The 19,326-nt window shown below is 42.8% G+C and overlaps 2 protein-coding genes across 2 annotated transcripts in view; one reads left to right on the forward strand and one right to left on the reverse strand.

Annotated features, from left to right (window-relative positions):
• BCCIP (BRCA2 and CDKN1A interacting protein) lies at window positions 1-11,091 on the forward strand. The gene is made up of 7 exons (XM_074545385.1): window positions 1-300; window positions 2,284-2,358; window positions 2,849-2,929; window positions 3,517-3,609; window positions 5,097-5,284; window positions 6,476-6,653; window positions 8,673-11,091. Exons 1-7 carry the CDS (start codon window positions 163-165, stop codon window positions 8,841-8,843), a joined length of 924 nt encoding a protein of 307 aa, XP_074401486.1. The 5' UTR covers window positions 1-162; the 3' UTR covers window positions 8,844-11,091.
• Window positions 9,235-19,326, reverse strand: part of DHX32 (DEAH-box helicase 32 (putative)) — a 24,061-nt gene continuing 13,969 nt past the window's right edge. The window contains exons 7-11 of the mRNA XM_074544201.1: window positions 14,882-15,073; window positions 13,271-13,420; window positions 11,130-11,320; window positions 10,134-10,315; window positions 9,235-9,427 (exon numbers count right to left, since the gene is read on the reverse strand). Coding sequence (XP_074400302.1) covers window positions 9,235-9,427; window positions 10,134-10,315; window positions 11,130-11,320; window positions 13,271-13,420; window positions 14,882-15,073 — 908 coding nt within the window. The remainder of the gene's footprint in view (window positions 9,428-10,133; window positions 10,316-11,129; window positions 11,321-13,270; window positions 13,421-14,881; window positions 15,074-19,326) is intronic.

Genomic DNA, 19,326 nt, shown 5'->3' on the forward strand with positions numbered 1-19,326 from the left:
AGCACCGAGAGGAAATCCGGGTTCACGGGGACAGAGGCGGGCCGGGCTTCCCCCTTCAGGCTCCGCGGCTGCTCCGCGCTCAGCGGGCGCTGCCTGCCGCTCTCTGTCGCGACATTCGGCGACATTCAGCGACATCCCGCGGCCACACCGCCCCTCCGTGCCATGGCCACGCCGGCCAAGCGCCGGGCGCGGGGCCCCGCCGGGGACCAGGGCTCCCACAGCGGCTCCGGCAGCTCCGAGGGCTCCGACAGCGGCTCCGAGAGCTCGGCGTGCTCCGACTCGGACGAGCCCATCGCTGAGGTGAGCGGGACCGGCCCCGCAGCGCTCCCGCACGGCTGGGGTTGGCAGGAATGTTCGGGATTGAATTGGGAAGGAATTTTTTCGGGGATATTCGGGTAGGGATTGGGACGGGATTTGTTGTCCCGGGATATTCGGGAATGGCTTGCTGTCGGGGGATATTCGGGAAAGGACTGTCGGGGGATGTTCAGGAAGGGCTTGGGAAGGGATTGTTTTCAGGGGATGTTCGGGAAAGGTTTGGGAAGGGTGTCAGGAGATGTTCTGGTGTCGCCACATTTCTTTTCACAGAGAAAAGCAAGGCACAATTCTTCCCAAGAATATTTCTGGGTTTCACATTCTGTGAACATCAGAGAAAGGAAAAACAATTATTATCATTGCTGTGCATGTGTTTGTGCTGAAGTAGAATGCAATATGGAGACTGTTTACCCAAAGTGATGGTGTTTTGTTTCCTTGGCCTGTCCGGGCCAGGTGTGTGTGTGTGTGTCAGGACTAAGGGTGACAGTCACGGGATTCAGTGATGTGTGCAGAGTTGAGTGCTTGGCAGATTCAGTTTAGAGGTAATGTAATATAGGATAGAATAATGTAGTATAATAAAATAATTAATTAGCCTTCTGATAGCATGGAATGAGATGCCTCATTTTTCTCCCCTCATTGGGGGTTCCCTGAAAATACTATACTGGGGAAGGGCTTGGGAAGGGATTGTGCCCCGCCAGGCCCAGCGGGCGCTGGGTGCGTGTCCTGTGGGAACACAGGGAGCGCATCCCTGTGGGCCAGTGATCCAAAGTGTGTTCACTGTGTTGTTGTTGAAAGTTTTTAATTTTTTAGCTGTTTTCCAAGTGTTGGGGTCCTGAGGTCTCAGCTGTACAGCCCCCTGACCCTTGGTGTGTCTGCTCAGCTGTGGGGTTGGAGGTGGCTGCTTGGAAATGGTGCTGTCAGCACAGAGCATTAGCTCTTTTATTATTTTCTGCTATGGTTTATTATTATAAAAATAGATTTTCTTCCTTTCATTGTAGAATCCCAGAATAGTTTGGTTTGGAAAGGACATTAAAGCCCATCCAGGTCCACCCCCTGCCGTGGCAGGGACACCTTCCTTTATCCCAGGGTTTTCCAAGCCCCGTCCAGCCTGGACTTGGGCACTTGCAGGGATCCAGGGCAGCCTGTGCCTGTGTCTCCTGAATTTTGCTGCTTCCCAAGGGACTGTGTGCCTGTTTTCTACATTGCAAACAGGTCTTTAACACTGTTCTTGCAGTGGACAGCAAAAGCCATGACCTCAGTGTGAGATTGGAGAGAGTTCTGGGGCTGAACGGTGGCAAAAGTGAGGCTGAGTTGTTGAGGTTACTCAGGAGGTGTAGTTGAAACTGGCAATTAAAAGTAGAATGATCTTGAACAGTGGAAAAGGTGGGCAGAGTAACCTTGGTAGGTGTGATTTTTAATTTTGAATACCAATAAAAATGTTGGTAGACACACAGCATTTGTTCTGGAAGGAGAAGCAGCAGGTCCCACTGTGGCTGCTGCAGTGCCTCATCTTTTGCAGAGTTCCACAGTGGGGTTAATGATGCCAGGAGGATTTGGGGAAATAGCAGAAGTGTGGGTTTGGGTGTCATTATTTAAATGTCTGCAGCAATCTGCAGCTAAGGTGTGTTAGACCCCAGTGCTGAAGTTGCCAGGGTTTAACTGCCTGGGTCAGCCTCTCTCCAGGAAGAGTCTGTGACTGTGAAAGCTGTAATTGTGTGAACCAGATGGCAGGAGCAGAGCATTAAAGGTTTGTTCATGACACAATTGGTGGGTCAGTTTTTAAAGTTACTTTCACAGATGTTCTCCAAAGGTCACAGGAGAAATGATAACAATTGCTGAGATTACTGCAAGGTGGAAATAAGTTCTGTTTCTGCTCTTTGCCATTACTTGTCTTCAAGTTTCTTACAGATTAGCTTTGTTCTGATATAACCTCTGCCAGGTGTGTGTGATATTCTCTGTTTTTCTCCACAGGAGGTGAATGTTGAATTTGAAGCACATTCCATATCAGACAATGACTATAATGGGATAAAGAAGTTACTACAGCAGGTACTGTGGCTCCTTGTCTGCTTGTTTCATATGTCCATTGATAAATGATATCTAAGGAGTTGTGCAAAGGCATCAGTTCACATTCTCTGTGTTGATTTATAGCTTTTATATATTACTTTCTTTCCTTTAATAGATAATCCCAGAGCAGTTTGGGTCTGAAGGGACCTTAAAGCCCATCCAGTGCCACCCCTGCCATGGCAGGGACACCTCCCACTGTCCCAGATTGCTCCAAGCTCCATCCAGCCTGCCCTTGGGCACTGCCAGGGGTGGAATAGCCACAGCTTTCAGATCATACCAAATTCCAGAGGGTACCAGTGTGAAAATACCAGCATGGGGAAGGTGCAGGAGCAAGCACCTCCAGCAGCTCATTGCTGGTTTTTGCAGTATTATAATGAAGGAAGATAAATAAAAATCTCACTTTATTTTCTGTTAAGTGGTCCAGGAGTTACTCTCAGTGCCTGAAATTTAATACTTGTTTTCTGTCTTCCAGTTGTTTCTAAAAGCTCCTGTTAACACTGCTGAATTAACTGATATATTAATACAACAGAACCATATTGGGAGTATTATCAAGGTAAGACAGATATTATATTTGTAATTGAAGTACAATGCTTTCTTTGTTAAAATGACATTATTTCTGTATTTCAGAAGGGGATCCTGTCTGTTATTGTGTGCTTTCTTGCTCTTTCTGCTTTAAGAATAATTTTTCTATGGGACTGAAATTTTCCATGCTGCTTTCAGGCAAAGAATAAATTTGATGTGTTGTTATTGCTGGTTTATTTCTACATATGGAAAGCTTTTCCCTCCCTGAATTTCAGTTAGTCATGCTGAAAATGCAATGGAGAGGTTTGTCACCATCTCCATAAGAAACAGGAGCTTTGACTTTCCTACAAAGACACAGCTCTTTGTCCCCTCCCTGTCAAAGCTTCATGCTCTGTGCTTGTCAGGACACTCCAGGTTTACTGCGTCAGAAACTGGAGAAAATTGGTTTTGTTTAAGATATTGGGCTGAGATGCTGCTTATCAAAGGTGAGCTATGAACCCTCAGTGCCTGTCAGAGGACTGTGCTGTGGAAGATCATCACCTGGAAAGAAAAACATCTTTTGTACAGACTGGAAATAGAATGTCAGTGTGAGTTGTTGCTTTTCCTTTCATCCAACAGCAAGCAGAAGTGCAGGAAGACAGTTCTGATGATGATGAAGATGATGATGAAGTATTTGGTTTTATAAGCTGCTTGAACTTGACAGAAAGGAAGGTTGGTATTCCTCAGTAACAGCTGGTTATAGATATTACCATCAGTAATAAATGAGACTGCATCCTGGGTAACAAGCCTGGACAGCTGGACTTGGAATTCCACTCTGGAGGACTGGGCTGATAAAACTTGAAGTGGCTTTGCTTTTTGGGGTGATAAAATTTGAAGTGGCTTTATTTTTTGGGGTTATAAAATTTGAAGTGGTTTAGCTTTTTGGGGTGATAGAACTTGAAGTGGCTTTGCTTTTTGGGGTGATAAAATTTAAAGTGGCTTGGCTTTTTGGGTGATAGAACTTGAAGTGGCTTTGCTTTTTGGGGTTATAGAGCTTGAAGTGGCTTCGCTTTTTGGGGTGATAAAATTGAAAGTGGCTTTGCTTTTTGGGGTGATAGAACTTGAAGTGGCTTTGCTTTTTGGGGTTATAGAACTTGAAGTGGCTTTGCTTTTTGGGGTTATAGAACTTGAAGTGGCTTTGCTTTTTGGGGGGATAGAACTTGAAGTGGCTTCGCTTTTTTGGGTCAAACGTGAAGCAGAAAATGGAACAGGGAGTTAAAACTGGGCCTAGTAATTCCAGCACAAATGAGCTGTCAGTCTCTTGTATTTCCTGCCCTTGACCTTGTGCAGTTTGGAGTTTTGCTGTGGGGCTGCAGTTCCTTGTTGCCATCACTGCCCAAGCTTTGTTTGCCCTCAGCTTTAGGCTGGAGAATGCTTTCCCAGCAATGCTGCAGTGCTTTGGGGGCTGCTGAGGGAAATTGCCACCAGGCCTGTAGGAAGTTCCCTCCAAGGTGACACTCAGGTGTCACTCAAGGGTTTTTTTGTGTGAACAGCTGTTGTGTCGGATCTCAAGATCTCAGTCCTGAGGTGCTGAGCCACCGAGACCCTGGGGGGGCTCGGGACTCCTGGGATGTTGCCAGAAGTGTCTGGTGGCTGGACTTTGATCCTACACAGGAGACGACACCTGTATGAGGACAGGAGGGTTTCACCGGGATGAATGGTGAAGGGATTGGTTAATTAGAGGGTGAGACACAGGGTTTAGGATTTCTGTACAGGGGGGTTTAGAGAAGTAAGATGGAGGAATTGGGGTGCGTCCTGCCCTCCTTCTTCTTCCTCCTCTCCTCCATCTTCTTTGGCCACAGTGGCACCTTTGGATTGGTTATTACTGAGAGTACACCGAGTTATAAGAATAGATGGTATTGGGGAAAAATGATAAATATTGTATACGTAACAGTGGGTATAAAGATACGTGGCTGCTCGGGAGGGCAGCACAGTGTGCCCATGGCTGGCTGCTGAGCAGAGCTCTGTCGGGCCGAAAGAAAATCTTTTAGATAAACAATTAATAAACATAGAGACCGAAAGAAGAACTGAAGCCTCTTCTCGTCCTTCGATACGCGGGCTGCCCCAAGGCCACTCCGGGCCTTTCCAGGCCCCTCAAACAGCCGAGATAAACCGAACACTGTTGTCTCAGGTAAATGAAATGCACCTTTTGCTTGCAGGGCACACAGTGTGCTGAGCAGATCAAAGAGCTGCTCCTGGGGCGCTGTGAGCAGAGCTGTGGGCAGCCGGTGCTGGAGCAGCTCAGCAAACTCCTCAGTGACAGCACCAAGCCTGTGGGGCTCATCCTGAGCGAGAGGTTCATCAATGTCCCCCCTCAGATTGCTCTGCCCATGCACCAGCAGCTCCAGTAAGTTTGTTCATTTTTCTTTTCTTGCTGAATGGTATTTTTCATCGTATTTTTCAGAATTCTTATGTGTATAGTGCTCAGACAATCGATACTGTAGATATGAGTAAAGCATGAACAAAACAAATATTATCTCATATATGGTCTTTAGTTAATTTTAAAAATACTTTTATTTCTTTATAAACGTACAAAACTTTGTCAAATTCTATGGCAAATATAATTTGAGAAAATGTGCTGTTCTGTCTATCTAGAAATAGAGATAGCTCTAGATATAGCTGTTCTATCTATCTAGAAATAGAAATAGCTCTATCTGTGTTGCAGTTTATCCTTGTTTTGCAGATTATTTTCAGTCTGATCTAGGAAGATTTAAAAATGAGGACTCTTTTGGCAGCTTGGGTGTTGCTGTGTTCATGTCTGGCTCAGGAATGGGAGATTTGGGCTGAGGGAAAGGATTAAAAGGTGAATTAGTTTTGACCCATGTAGATATGCAGTGTTTTGATTAGTTTCAGGTGATGAAAAAGCAGGTGGAGTGCTGCTTGATCTCTGCTAATTCATGGATTATATCAAAAGCTGGGTGAATGTAAATAAATGAATCCACTGAAACACAGCATTTTTTACATTATTCTGGTGTCACACTGAGGACAGGGAACAAGGCAGTTTTGTTGGATAAGGCACCAGTAATAGAATGGAGATCATCTCCTTTTTTTCTTTCATTTTTGCCTCCTTTCCTCCCATGTGAGATGAGATCAGAGGTCAGATTGAGGTCGCCCCAGTTCAGCACTTGGCACAGCTCAGATTCAGATCTCAGCCTCTTTGTCTTAAGGTTTTGGAGTGACAACATGTTGAACACAAGGGTGAGCAGGAGAATTTTCTCTTTTCAGTTGCAGTCCTCAAGGAGTGATAATGTGATGCATTTTTAAGGAGAGTTGCACTGAGAATCATTGCACAGACATTACCATGAACAGGATTCTGGGAAAAAGATTATGCTGTGAGCTGTTAAAAAAATCCATATTTTTATAGTTTAAAGTACAAATAGTGTGTTTAAATACCAGGAATGCATCTGCAAAATTGATTTTCTGAGGTGTCCTAAAGGAACAGGCTGTAATTTGAATATCCTTTCTATGCCACCACGTGACAGGGTTTGGTTATGTGCTTGTGTAGGATTTCAGTTGTGGGAACATTTCTTCTCTTCAGGAAGGAGCTGGCTGAGGCCCAGAGGACAAACAAACCCTGTGGGAAGTGCCACTATTACCTCCTCATCAGCAAGACCTTCACAGAAGCCACAAAGAGCAATTCTAAGAGGAAAGAAGGGAAGAATCAGCCAAAGGAGGAATTGATGTTTGCAAATGCAGAGGAAGAATTCTTTCATGAGGTAACATGATTGTTTAATTTAAAATCCTTCTTTTTCTTCATATCATCAACAAGAGATGTTTCACCCTGAATTCAAGGGGAGTTTTATCAAGATGATCACAAATATTTGGAAATTAAATCGAGGGTGTTTTGGGGAAGTGTTGGGAGAGGAGCACTCAAGCTCTTTGTGTGTATTGATTTATCTGTTCCCTCCTGGGTACCTGTTACTTGCAGAAATGCTCAGAATAAAAACTTATGGAGGTCCTAAGAGGTGGCTCTTGCTTCCCTTTCCTGTCTCCATTCTACTCAGGGCAAGTACATTAATAAAAAGTGGTGAAACACTGAGATGAAAATATTACTTCCCATTTCCTAAGGCAACCTGGCCACACAATGCTGCTGCTCCCAAGCCAGATCAGGTGAGGGCAAAATGCAGGAAATTAAATTTAGGATGTGCTCTGAAATGCAAAGAATTTTTCATGGCTTCTTTTTGTTCCCAAAGCTTTAAAACCACTATTATACAATATCATCACTTTGTCAAGAGCCTGTTATTTTTCATTTCTGGCAGTGCCTGCAGGGCAGAGGACTTGCACATGCAGGGGGTGGTTAATGGCAAAGGTTCCTGTGTGTAATCATTCTGACAGAGGCTCTGATAGGGCTGTAATTTTATTTTTTGAGAGTGAGAGAAATGTAAGTGGGGGAATTCACTGGCAGCTGTAGGGAATTGTGTTGTAGCAGGTTGTGGATTTTGTTTTTGTGTTCCTGCCACAGCAGCTGAAAATGCTGAAGCTGAATTCTGTGTAAAATGTTATTGAAAAGCTGCTGGGGAGAAGCCTGTGAAGCTCATGTGAAGGGCCATTTTGTATTTATTTATCTCAGCTTTGTTAATTATTAAAGGCTAATTGTGTGCTTTCATCACAACTCCAGTAATTCCCAGCTCAAACTGAGCATGGTTTTCTTTTTAACAGTCTTTCTAGTGTTTTAAAAAAATCATTTTAAACACTTTGCAGGGTATTCAATGAAATGTCTCTCTGTACTTAATAATGAGTGTGTGTTAAATTAGTGCTGTCTGTGCTCCCTGATCACCCCCAGTGTTAATTGGATTGCCATCAAACAGCAGTAAATGTGGTTATATCAAAGTGAGAGCAGCCTTTTGCTGCACCTGGCACTGCCCTGGCTTCTTCTGCTCCTTGAAATTACAACCAGGAAATCCCTTAGAACCAGATTGGAAGGGATTAAAGGTGCTCAGATTGCTCTTGAGCAAAGCCAATCAGTTTATGTGCTCATTCATCCAAAATGAGATTTCAAGCCTTGCTGTATTGAGTGGATCTTCATTTGCCTTCACAGGGAAGGAATCAGGTAAGTTTTTCCACTTGATGGTTCAGCTCAGAGTTCTTCAGCTGACTTGTGTGAGAACTGGAAACATTCATTAAGTTATTTATCTGATCCATCAGGAGTTTTGTCTAGGAAAGCTGATGAAAAGGAACTTTCTGTGTGGGGTTTGTATCCCTGAAAAGAAATCCTGCACATTCCACACCTGCCTGTTTGGAGAGGCACAAACAGATCTTCCAGTTGCTGCAGCCATCTGGAACCTTCCCAAGAGCTGTCTGAAATTCTCCTCAGGATTCATTTGGTGCCCATCCCCTTAATATTTGATTTCTACTCATGTTCTTACAGATTCCTTAATTTTTAGGACTGAGCAGTTTCAAGAGTAGGCCCTGAAAGCAGGAGAGCCTCAGAACATTGATTTTTTTCTTTTTTCCCTCTCCCTCCTAGGTTATTTGTCTCATCCCAAACTATAATGGTAGCAATCATTATAGAATTTAATATGAAAGATATCAATCCTGTGAAAATATAATGTTTGTTTAAAATACTTCAGATAGTGGATTTTTTGGTTGTTCTTTTTGGTGGACACTATAAGAGGGAAAATCTTCTTAATAAGCATGGGCATAATAGATTCATGATTTTCACTTTGTTTGGATGATGAATTATTGTCATGCTAATTAAACATTTTAATCTGGATGCTTTTGTTTCTGTTGTTCAGAAAGCCCTTCTGAAATTCAGCTACTGTGTGCAAGAGGAAAGCGACTCCTGCCTGGGAGGCAGATGGTCCTTTGATGATGTGCCCATGAAGCCCCTCAGGACAGTTCTTGTAGTTCCAGCTGATGGAATCCCTGCAATTATGGAAAAACTCAAAGATTATCTCTCCCTCTGAGCTCCCCTACAATCCCCAGGTTTTTACAGAGCAGCCATGCAGGACTGTGAGCTCAGAATGTTTGCAGAACTATTTGCAGGTTTTGTACAACTAAAAATATCCACCAAATGAATATTTTTAAATACTGGATCTTATTTTACTTTGATATCATCATGGAGCAGTCAATAAAAACCCAGTGTCAAGAGAAAACCTGAATATCTGCTCAATGTGTTTTTAACCAAAGCTAAATCATGGGGTTTTGTTCCAAAATAATGCCTGCATCTCCTTTTGTTTTCTTCTGTTAAATGTATTTATGTCAAAAGTTTGAAATAATTCCATAGGTTAAGGTGGGGATGTGGTTTGGATATATTGCTTTTATTTATTGTCCAATGTGTGATGGTTCAGTCTCAATTCACTGAATAACACATCTCTGCTCAGTGGGAGTTTGGGGAAATTCCTCATTTTCTTTGCTGTCACTGGCAGTTTTCTGTTCCTCCCTTGTGGCTGAAACAGGGGCCAAGTGATTGATCACTTCCTGCAGAATTTCCTTGCTTTCACTTGGAGGAAGATTGCTGAAATAATACTGAGGTACCAGCTCTGCAAATCTGGGGAGGAAATCACACAAAACATTATTCAGTTTTAATTGATATTTAAATACTTGAATAATTATTTCCAGGCATATCTGAAAAAACCTACAAAGTTGATATTTAAGCCCAAAACTCTGCAAGAATCCAAGATTCTCTGCAAGATGTAGTAGGAGTTTGTGCTTTTGGTAGCACTGAAAATCCTCAGCCTGCACTTGAGCTGCAGTGCAGTTCCCAGTGCTGCATTAAATAGGAATTTCCCTGCTTTAGAGCAGAGTGGTTCAATAAAAAATTATGAAAAAAGCTCTCCTATAAACATGGCAAATGGAAAAGATGGGAGAGTGAAATGGATATTCTTTGTGTAAAGAGATTTTTGCAGGAGGAGCACTCTGGTCTCTGCCTGAATCCATAAACAGGCCAGGATTCAGCTGGCTGGCTACAGAAAATATTGAAGAAAAGGATTTGCTGGAAAATAGCTTTTCAGGGAGCAAAGACCTTTCCAGCTGGATTTGTGTGTGAGTACACTGCTCTGTTAACTCTCTTTGAATTTTTTTCTGTATATTTTACCTTGTAAGAAATTTTTTTAGCTCATAATGTGGCTTTTTCAATAGATTACAGTTAGAGTGGCAAGTACTGAGAATAGAGAGGGCCTGAGAACACACATCTTCCCTTTTTATTTTTATTATCCTCCCAAAGTGATGATTTTGTTGCACCACAGGTCACTTACAGATGGGGGGAGATCTCAGAGACCACTCTGATGGAATTGCCCTCTGAGATGCTGAACTCATGGAACAAAACCCACTCTGGAATCCTCCTGGTGCTGCAATAGGATGAGAAGGGGTGGAGCTGGGCCACCTGTTTGTGTGTCAGCATTAAATAATTCCCTGAGCCATCCACATCACGAGCAATCTATAAAAAATAAACAATGGGGAGAGTTAGCCATGATTGAATTGATCAGTGCCTTTTAGATTTGAACCAGAAATTAAAATTTCCTTCAGATACTTTCAACTGGAGCCACTTCCCAAGCTTGTGTGGGAAAGCTTGGGAGTGGATACCATGAAATGAGACTTAAAGAAAATGTTCATTTGTGTGTTTGAAAGAAGCTGCAACAAGTAAGTACAAAACTATCTGGGTTTGGTTTTGCAGGTCTGTGTGAGACAAACAAACCTGTATTCTTTAGCACATTTGCTTTTCATAGACTTTCAAATACAAAGTGTCAGGCCATGACATGTGCAGTGGGGAGAGGTAATTTCTGTGTGGAGACTGCACAGGGATGTGAAGGAAAGCCTGGGGATTCAAGTGGGAATAAATCAATCTAGTTTACATTTACAATTACAGTTCGAGTGCCTTCCTGAGATGAGGCAAGCTGTCTGCTATGCACACCTAAATATATCCAAGTATTTCTCTATTTCCAGGCAATTTTCACCTTCAAAAAGAAGGTAATTCCTGAGAGAATACTGCAATTTCAAGAGGTTTTTTTGAGGTGTAGTTCTTTGAGTGAAAGGCATATTGGCAGCTTTTTTCTTTCTATGGAGAGTGTGAACTCCAGCAGTGAGAGATGAACCCCAGAGAAAAGGCTGAAATGAGAAGAAGCGTTTGATACACTGGGAAAAAAATGGCATTTATGGTAATGAAGAGATTTCACTAATGAACTTAAGTTTTCTGAAAGCATTCTACATAATTTACCAGTGCAGGAAGATGAAACCACAGTGTTTTTCCTTACATGCATGAAGTAACCAGATAAAAGAGCTTTCTTAATGCTGAGCAGATTTGCTTCTGACCCAAAGGCTGGCGCTGAGATGGGCAGCTCAATGCGCTTCATGGTCTCCAGCAGCTCGGCTCGGATCACCTCTGCCGTGCTCAGGGCAGAGCAGCTCAGGAAGCACTCACAGCACCACTGCTCCCTGCTGAGCTCTGGGGGGAAAAAACAGAGCTGTGGCTTAAAGCAGGATCCCAGAGCTGCACAGGTGCTGCTCTGTGCAGGGAATGCTCCTGCACTGCTGCAGAGGGGTCCAAAGTCTGCTCATGAGCCATGCAGACAGCTCACAAAGGGGGCAACTCTTGATACCTGTCCTGGGGTGACGTTATGATGCTTGTATCCCCATTCATCTGTTCTGTGCCTTTAAGACCGGCACTGAAGAGTGGAAGTTTTGTTTGGGTTTCTCTTATCAGGACACAGAGACAAGCAGTACACACAGCTGGTTTTTTTTTACTTCCAGCTTTGGGCTTGCTGCTTTTGCTTGCTGCTTTTGCTTGCTCTCTTTTTCTGCTCTTGCTTCTGCTCTGCTTTCTGCCTCTGCTTATTAGCTAGTTCTAGCTAAACAGTCCACATTGCTTCCTGGACTGTTTCTCCTCTCCTGTTCCTGTGACCATCTGAACCTGCTCCGGACTGGGACCCGGGAACACCGAAGGTTTGGCTGCAGCAGCTGCCCCAGCGCCGGAGGGACTGAGAACAGAGCAACCACCCCCGACAGAGACTTTCTGATTTTGCCATCTTTCTCAGAGCGGTGTCATCGGGTATTGTTCATTTTGTGTGCTGGGGGGTGTGGGGACAGTCAAACAAACAGGTTCTTTCCACCTCTCTCCGAGGAATTTTTTCCCGAACCGGTTGGGGGGAGGGGCCGTGTGGGTTTCGCTTTCTGGAGGGGCCTCCTTTGCAGATTCTTTAACAAATTTGCCCTAAACCAGTACACTACCCCAGTTAGTTTTACAGGATTGCAGCTATTTCTTCCTCAATCTAATCCCTTCTTTGCTCTGTTATGAGTAAAGATTCCCAGAGAATGAGCAGCAATTCTATTTTTGAGGCCTTGTAGATTTAGGCCAGGATATGGAGTTGAAATCACACCTGTAGTGCTGATGCTGCACTCTGGTAAAGGACTGGTTCTCCTGGAGCTCCCTTCAGCATTCCACATCAACAGGAGACAATCCTGCTTCCCTGTCCCAGGTTTTTACTCAGGGAGTGCAAATTTATCCCTCTGCTGTCTGAGCACTGGACTCAGAAACTGGAGCAGGGGAAAATGCAGTGAAGAGCTTCTGCAGTCTCCTGGCTTTTATTTGTGCTCCTGTAAATGTTCTTTACTTGTCACAGACATGTTTTATGGAAAATCCTTTCCTTAGGATTTTTCCTCCTGAGAAGCTGGGAGGCCTCAGGAACAAAATGTAAACATTGATTATCTGCTGCTGTGGAATGCAACAGGTGCATCTGGGATTGGTCTCATGGGGTTGTTTCTAATTAATGGCCAATCACAGCCCAGCTGTCCAGACTGTCTTGGTCAGTCACAAGCCTTTGTTATCATTATTTCTTTTTCTATTCTTAGCCAGCCTTCTGAGGAAATCCTTTCTTCTATTCTTTTAGTATAGTTTTAATATAATATATATCATAAAATAATAAATCAAGCCTTCTGAAACATGGAGTCAACATTCTTGTCTCTTCCCTCAGCCTGAGACCCCTGCAAACATCATCACATTTACTACTTTCCATTTCCCCTTTAACTTTTCCTTTCAGATCACAGCTATCAAAACCCCACCACAATTGTTGGGCTGTTGGGGGAATTGAGGTTCTCCTCAACAGCTTTTATTCACCCTAAACTTGGATTCTGTGCTTCTACAGCAGGAACCATCACTCTGGCTTTGCACAGTGCCACTTCAAAGGACAGTTGGAACAGTGGTTATGGATCCCTGCTGGCTCAGAGATGCTGTCCTAGGACATTTTGAATTAATTAGTAAATTAACATTCATCAGCAATAACTACTCCCATAGGTTTCTCCCCACATACCAGCCATTCTAGAAAGAATCACCGGATTTTTGGGTTTGTTTTTCTCCCACACTGGTGCCAGTGTGCTGATGTGGGCTGGGCACACTTGCCTGTGTGTGTGGGGCTGGCAGAGGCTGCCCTGAAGGCGTTGAAGACGTTGATGAGGGTGCAGTGATCTCCTGCAGGGTGGCAGAAGCGGCGCCAGCGGCTCCGAGCGATCTCCTCTGTGCCAGGAGGGGCGAGCAGGAAGCAGCTGGGAGCTGAGGGGAAACCAGGCCATGGTGAAAACACTGAGGGGCATGCACAGAATTCCACTATTTTGGGGTATTTTTGGGTTTTTCCTTCCTCAGTTGCATTTAACCCCCAGTATTGGATGGGTGCTGAAGAACTGATCCTGCTGCATTCACTAAGGGTTTATTTTGTGGGTGTCCTTCCAGTCTTGTTTTGTGGGAATCAGAAAAACTCCCACAGACACGGAAGGGTTTGATCTGCAGCCTTGGATTGATGTAACAATACAATACACAGATATTAATCAGAAAAACCATAACCTCCTATTTCTATAGCTGTAAGTAAGAATCTGCCTGAAGTGAGTGAGAAACTGCACTGATGAGATGGTGAAGGGTTTATAATGCAGGGCTGGGGCTGTATGGAACGAGCTGAGAGTTCAGAAGTTGGAACAGGAGCAGATGTGTGCCTGTGAGACAGAAGCCCATTGGACAAAAGCATCCTCAGTGCAGCAGAAGTGAGTAAAGGTGATGGGTCAGAAAAGCAAAATAAACCCTGTGGCAGCTGTCCATGGGGTTAGAAAGTTCTAGATTGCCTTGTAACAAAGAACTTGTGACTGCTCTGAGCTATGGCCGAATGCCTGCTCCTCTGAAATCTCAGGGAGTCTGAGACTGATGTTTGTCTGAGCAGTGAATTGTTCTTAGCCTGAAAATTGTCCCATCCCTTCATTTCTAGCAATGACAATGATATTGTTTAGTTAATGTGTACTGCAAACACAAATCAGCAGCTTTCTCCCAGACTGATGCCAAAAAAGCTTCCTAATGTGACAACCTAATTCAACCAGAACCCAACAAATGGTTTCTTTATTACAAAAAGACATCTTTTGATTTAATGCCTTAATTTGCTCCTCTATGTTGAAATTTCTGCTTCCAGTGCATTTTACTTTTGTGTCTTTTGAGCTTTTCTAAAACTGAATTGTGCCTATGCTCAAACATTTACATTTGTTATATGTACTTTAGAAAAACCATCACAAGTTAAAAATCAACCCAGTTTGGGCACAAAAAGTTGTCCTACAAGGAGAACAACTCATGCAGCCTGATAGCCTGTGGTTCATGTGTTTGCTGCCCAAGGTTATGTCAGAGAGACAAGATCACAATGTAATTCTTTCTAGGTAAACAGTTCAATGTTTTATAATTAGAACTTTCTTTATTTTGCTGCACTGATCTGTCACAAATATAGATTAAAATAAGAAAGTTTCATTTTGAAGGGGTGTTTCTTACAAAAGGGAGAAAGCCAATGGGCAGCTGAAGCCTGGAAATGAATTTCTCTGTGGGAATTCTTTACTTAGCTTTCATTGTATCCTTACAGTTAAAACCTGAACAGCCAAATATATTAATTTACTTGAAATAAGCAGGATGTGAATAACAAAAAATTGCTTTTGTGGATAGATTTGGAAGGTGGCACAAGGCCTGCAGTGAGAGCTGAGCCAGCAGTACCTGTGACCATGGCTGCAATGGTGAGCATCTCATCCACACACTCAAATTCACAGGAAGCCAGCAGTGACTTGGACAGCTGAGGATCCAGGGGGAATTCTGACATAATAATCCCAAATTCAGAGAGGTTCCCATCGTTGTCCAGCGCTGCCAGATAATCCAGATCTTCCAAAGCCTGCATCAGGCTCTCAGGAGCTGAGGAAAAGGGAAGAGAATTTCAGGTCTTGAGAGTGGTACACAGGAATGAATGTCTGAACTCTCATTGTAATATTTCAGCTGAGGGAAAATGATCCTCCTTTTATTTGAACAAAAGTATTTGAACAAAAATAAGTGATTAAGAACAAAAAATAATGGATGAATCAAAGGCTGAGAAAATTCTGGAGGAAGAAGAGGTAACAATCATAAGCTGTAAATCACTTTTTTGATACTTTTAATGTCAGAACAATATTTGTCAGAAGCTCAGACACAATCCTCCATACCCCCAGACTCTGTCCAAACTCCTTCCATTCTTGGCAGATTTCAGGTGGATTTTTTATGTTAATTCTTTTTTAAGAGGGGTGATCACATTTGAGGGGTGCTGAGATACAGAACAGGTCTAGGAAAGATCTTTCTTAACCAGAGGAGATGTTCTGATATTTACAGAAGTTATAACTTTCATTCTTGTAGGTGTTTAAAGTTCTCTTGACTGCCTTTTTAATTTTTATACTTTTTTTACATAGATTCTAATAACACCAGAAGAAAAATGGGAATGTGGTAAAAGAAAATGTCTCCCTAGCAATTGGCTGTACTTTCTCACTGCACAAAATTCAATGTTCAGTTCTCCCTTAGTCTGGGTTATATCTTCCTTACAACCTCCATAGGTAGAAGTGAGAACAGTGAGGCAACAAAAATAATGAAGGAATATAGGAAAATGTTCTGATTAAGCAAATCAACACTTAAAATCAGGAATTGAGCAGGTGTGAAAGGAAAGCTGTTGGTGATAAAAGGAGGTCAAACAAGCATAGAAGAGCTTTATGTGGCTCCAGTTCTGAGGGCTGAAAGAGGGACCCTCAAATTGAAATTATCAGGCCTACACTCCAAAAAAAAATGTTTTCAGAGCATGAAAAACCTGGGTGGAAATGTGGGAACTCCTGAAGTGTGAAGGTTCTTTAGGGTCTTTTCCTCGCAGCTCTTTTCCAAGGTAGATTTCTATTCCAGGTTATATTGAAAGGTCAATATCTGTCATGGTTAGCAGATCATTCACATTCCCAACTGCTCTCCAACCTCACTCCAGCCTCAGGATCTGCTGGATATTTTCTCAGTTTTATGGCAAACTGGTGGCAGAATTTCCACTGCAGCAGGACTTGGCCTCACCCCCAGCCCTGGGAGGCTGCACTGGCTGTTTGTCAGCTGCTGTCAGTCTGTCCATGAATGGGACAAATCCCTCAATAAAACACCCAGGCCACAAGCACAGCTGCCCACACAGGCAGGGGGTGCCTCTGCACCTGGATCTTCATTAGCAGATGGCCAGAAATAATTTCTTGCACTCATTAAGAGTGGGAATGGCATCACCAAGACTAAGAGGCTGTGATGAGCTGCTTGGTCACATTTTGCCACACTTTCCCCACACATTCTGCAAGAAAATGTTGAGGTCAGGTTTTGTGAATTGTTTATTGCCATCTCTCTGGAATTCACCAGTAAAAGTAAAATGGGAAGTAAACAAGCACCTGTTGCTTTTAACCTCATTCTGTTATGTCTGAAGGGGAAAAAATAATTTATGAATTCCCCTTACATGTTCTTTTCCATCATCTCAACCTGCTAATGTGACTTTGGGTAAGGTCAAACCACCCAATTTTCAGACAAATTCTCTCAGGAACCTGCAAATTCATTTTGAAACTGCTTCATTTCAGTCTCAGAGTTCCTCTCTCTGCCTGTACAACTCTATCCAGAGAAGACATTTATTATAAAAAATATGGGGTTTAGTGGGATAAACAATGAGCCCTTGCAAAAATTGACATATCTGAGAAGAAAATGCTTAGGAGTTTTAAAGAAATGAGAAGTAGCAGCTGATGATGAATATGAGTCAGTGACAGGAAATAAAAATCAGTGATTGAAAATCAGAGATAGTAAAAGGGTCACTCAGATGTGCAGTAATTACTAGGAGATCATGGAAAGCTATTTTCCAGAATTCAACAAAGCAGTTTGTGCTAGAGCTCACAAAATGCATGGCTATATGGCAGCCAATTTCAACCCCCTGATGGCATCAGTAATTTGCATTTTTATGTTCGTTGTCTTGAGATTTATAAGCACAGATTACTTCCCTGTCTTGCTATGAGCGTTCTGGAAAAAAAAAATAAAAATAAAAATAAATATCCCTGGAGTTTTATTGCTCTAAAAAAGGACAAGACAGTAAAGGTGGATTAGAGCAGGGGAAGGAACAGCAAAAAAGCAAAAATAAAAAACCAGAGTTGGGCTTTTCAGGGCTTCTTGCCAGCACCAGCTGCTGCTGCCTTGAGGTGAGAACCACGAGGATTTGTGAGGAACCACGAGGATTTGTGACTCCAGCGCTGCTTTCACAGCAGCAAAGCTCAAAAAACCTCTCAAGATGTGTCCTGGGCTTTCAACAAGAAGCTGTCACACCCCTGGAATTTTAAAAGGTATTTCCCAATCTGAGATTTTCTTTCCCTGCTCTGTGTTCTTTGGCTGCTCTGGGCTCATTTCAGGGAATCTGACCAGTTTTATGTAAATACAGATCCTGCTTGTGATCCTTCTTAGGCTTAGGAAAGCAAAGATATAACTTAATGTTATTGTTAGCACTGGAATCGTTTATCTGAGGGTTTCAAGCTACTTAAAATGATATTCTTGGTTTTGTATTTCTGTAACTTTGATGTGAACAGAGTAAATTCTGTCTCTAAAGGCAGCTACACCTGTAGTCTTCAGCACAACATCCCCTTGGCAAATGCTCAAGGTGTGAGCAAATAAATTCCACAGTATTATTCTTGTTGCATCAGGAAGCAAGTGATTTTTAGGGATTTGGTCTGTAATAAGTGGATATTAGAGATAGGAATGAAAAATATTGTGATTTTTAATAGTCCATTGAACTGCTCTCTTGTGCTTCTCTGGAGATCCACAGCTCCTGTGTTCTGGTCTCCTACTCTGCAAATGCTGAGGATGTAAAATACCTTTTCTTGATAAATCTTTTCCTTCCAGAGGAATAATTTAAAAAGTTAGAGCTGCCATGGCTGTCAGGTGAAGGGATGCTGTGCATAAGGAGCTGGGGCTCTGCCTGGCACACCCCAGGCTGTGCAGGTTCTGTTGGGCTGAAGAGCAGAAAGAGCTGCCAGGGCAATTCCTGCAGGGAGAGCAGTCCTGGAGTGCTTTTGCTGTTCCTGCTTCCCAACACTGCTCCTTGGACAGCAAACTGAGACCAAGGAGGAGACCGTGCCAAGTTTTCCTCAAATTATGCAAAGATTTTTCTTCTGCAAGCACAAATTTCTCTGTCCTGATTCTCTTTTTCCCCCTGCACCTTCTGAGTGAGGATTTTTTATGTGTCTGTTCTGCTCTGAAGCCACCAGTTATAACTATTATTTTGAAATGATAGTTGATCATTCAAAATTACCTCCCCAAGCTCATCCTTTGCAGGATTTCCATTCATCACTGCTCCAGCCTGGCTGCTGATGGTCCCTGCTGTGCTTTTCTGCCCTGTCCTGACAGAATTTACTGAAAAATCTCTGCACACATCATTTAATTGATGAAATCCAGAATTTAACACAACAAAGAATGAACAAGTAAATCTAAGATAATAAATCTGCCCTGAAGTGATCTCTGTTGAGCAGAGCTTACATGGTGGATTGAGTTTCTGTCTTTGACAGTCTCCAGTAAAAATATGCCAACAATTAATTTTTCTGAAACAATTTGAAATTATATAAATGTATACAACTCTTGTTATTCTGGATTTTCTAGAAATGTATTTTCCAGGGGGTTGTGAAAGCACAGCTCTCAAATGTCATGGCCATGACCATTGATACATCCTTTAACCTGAAAATTGTTTAGGGAAATTCTGAATGAATGCAGAATCTGCAAATGCTTTCCCCTTGATCCCACAGACAAATTTCACATGGCTTCATCTTTCTAATGACTCCCTTAGCTTAAATAAGGATTTTCCAGTGATTTACAAAAGTACTCAACCTTGCTGCAATCTATGGGACTGGAATTCTTTTGTCCCTCTATAAACCCCAGCAAAGATCTATCTGATTTCCTATCAGAATGTAATCACATCCCTGTTCCAGGGGCACAGGAATCCTGATTTCCTATCACAATGTGATCACATCCCTGTTCCAGGGGCACAGGAATCCTGATTTCCTAATTACAATGCAATCACATCCCTGTTCCAGGGGCACAGGAATCCTGATTTTCTATCACAGTGTAATCACATCCCTGTTCTAGAGGCACAGGAATCCTGATTTTCT

The sequence above is a fragment of the Zonotrichia albicollis genome, chromosome 7 (genome assembly GCF_047830755.1).
Source record: "Zonotrichia albicollis isolate bZonAlb1 chromosome 7, bZonAlb1.hap1, whole genome shotgun sequence".
Taxonomy (NCBI): domain Eukaryota; kingdom Metazoa; phylum Chordata; class Aves; order Passeriformes; family Passerellidae; genus Zonotrichia; species Zonotrichia albicollis.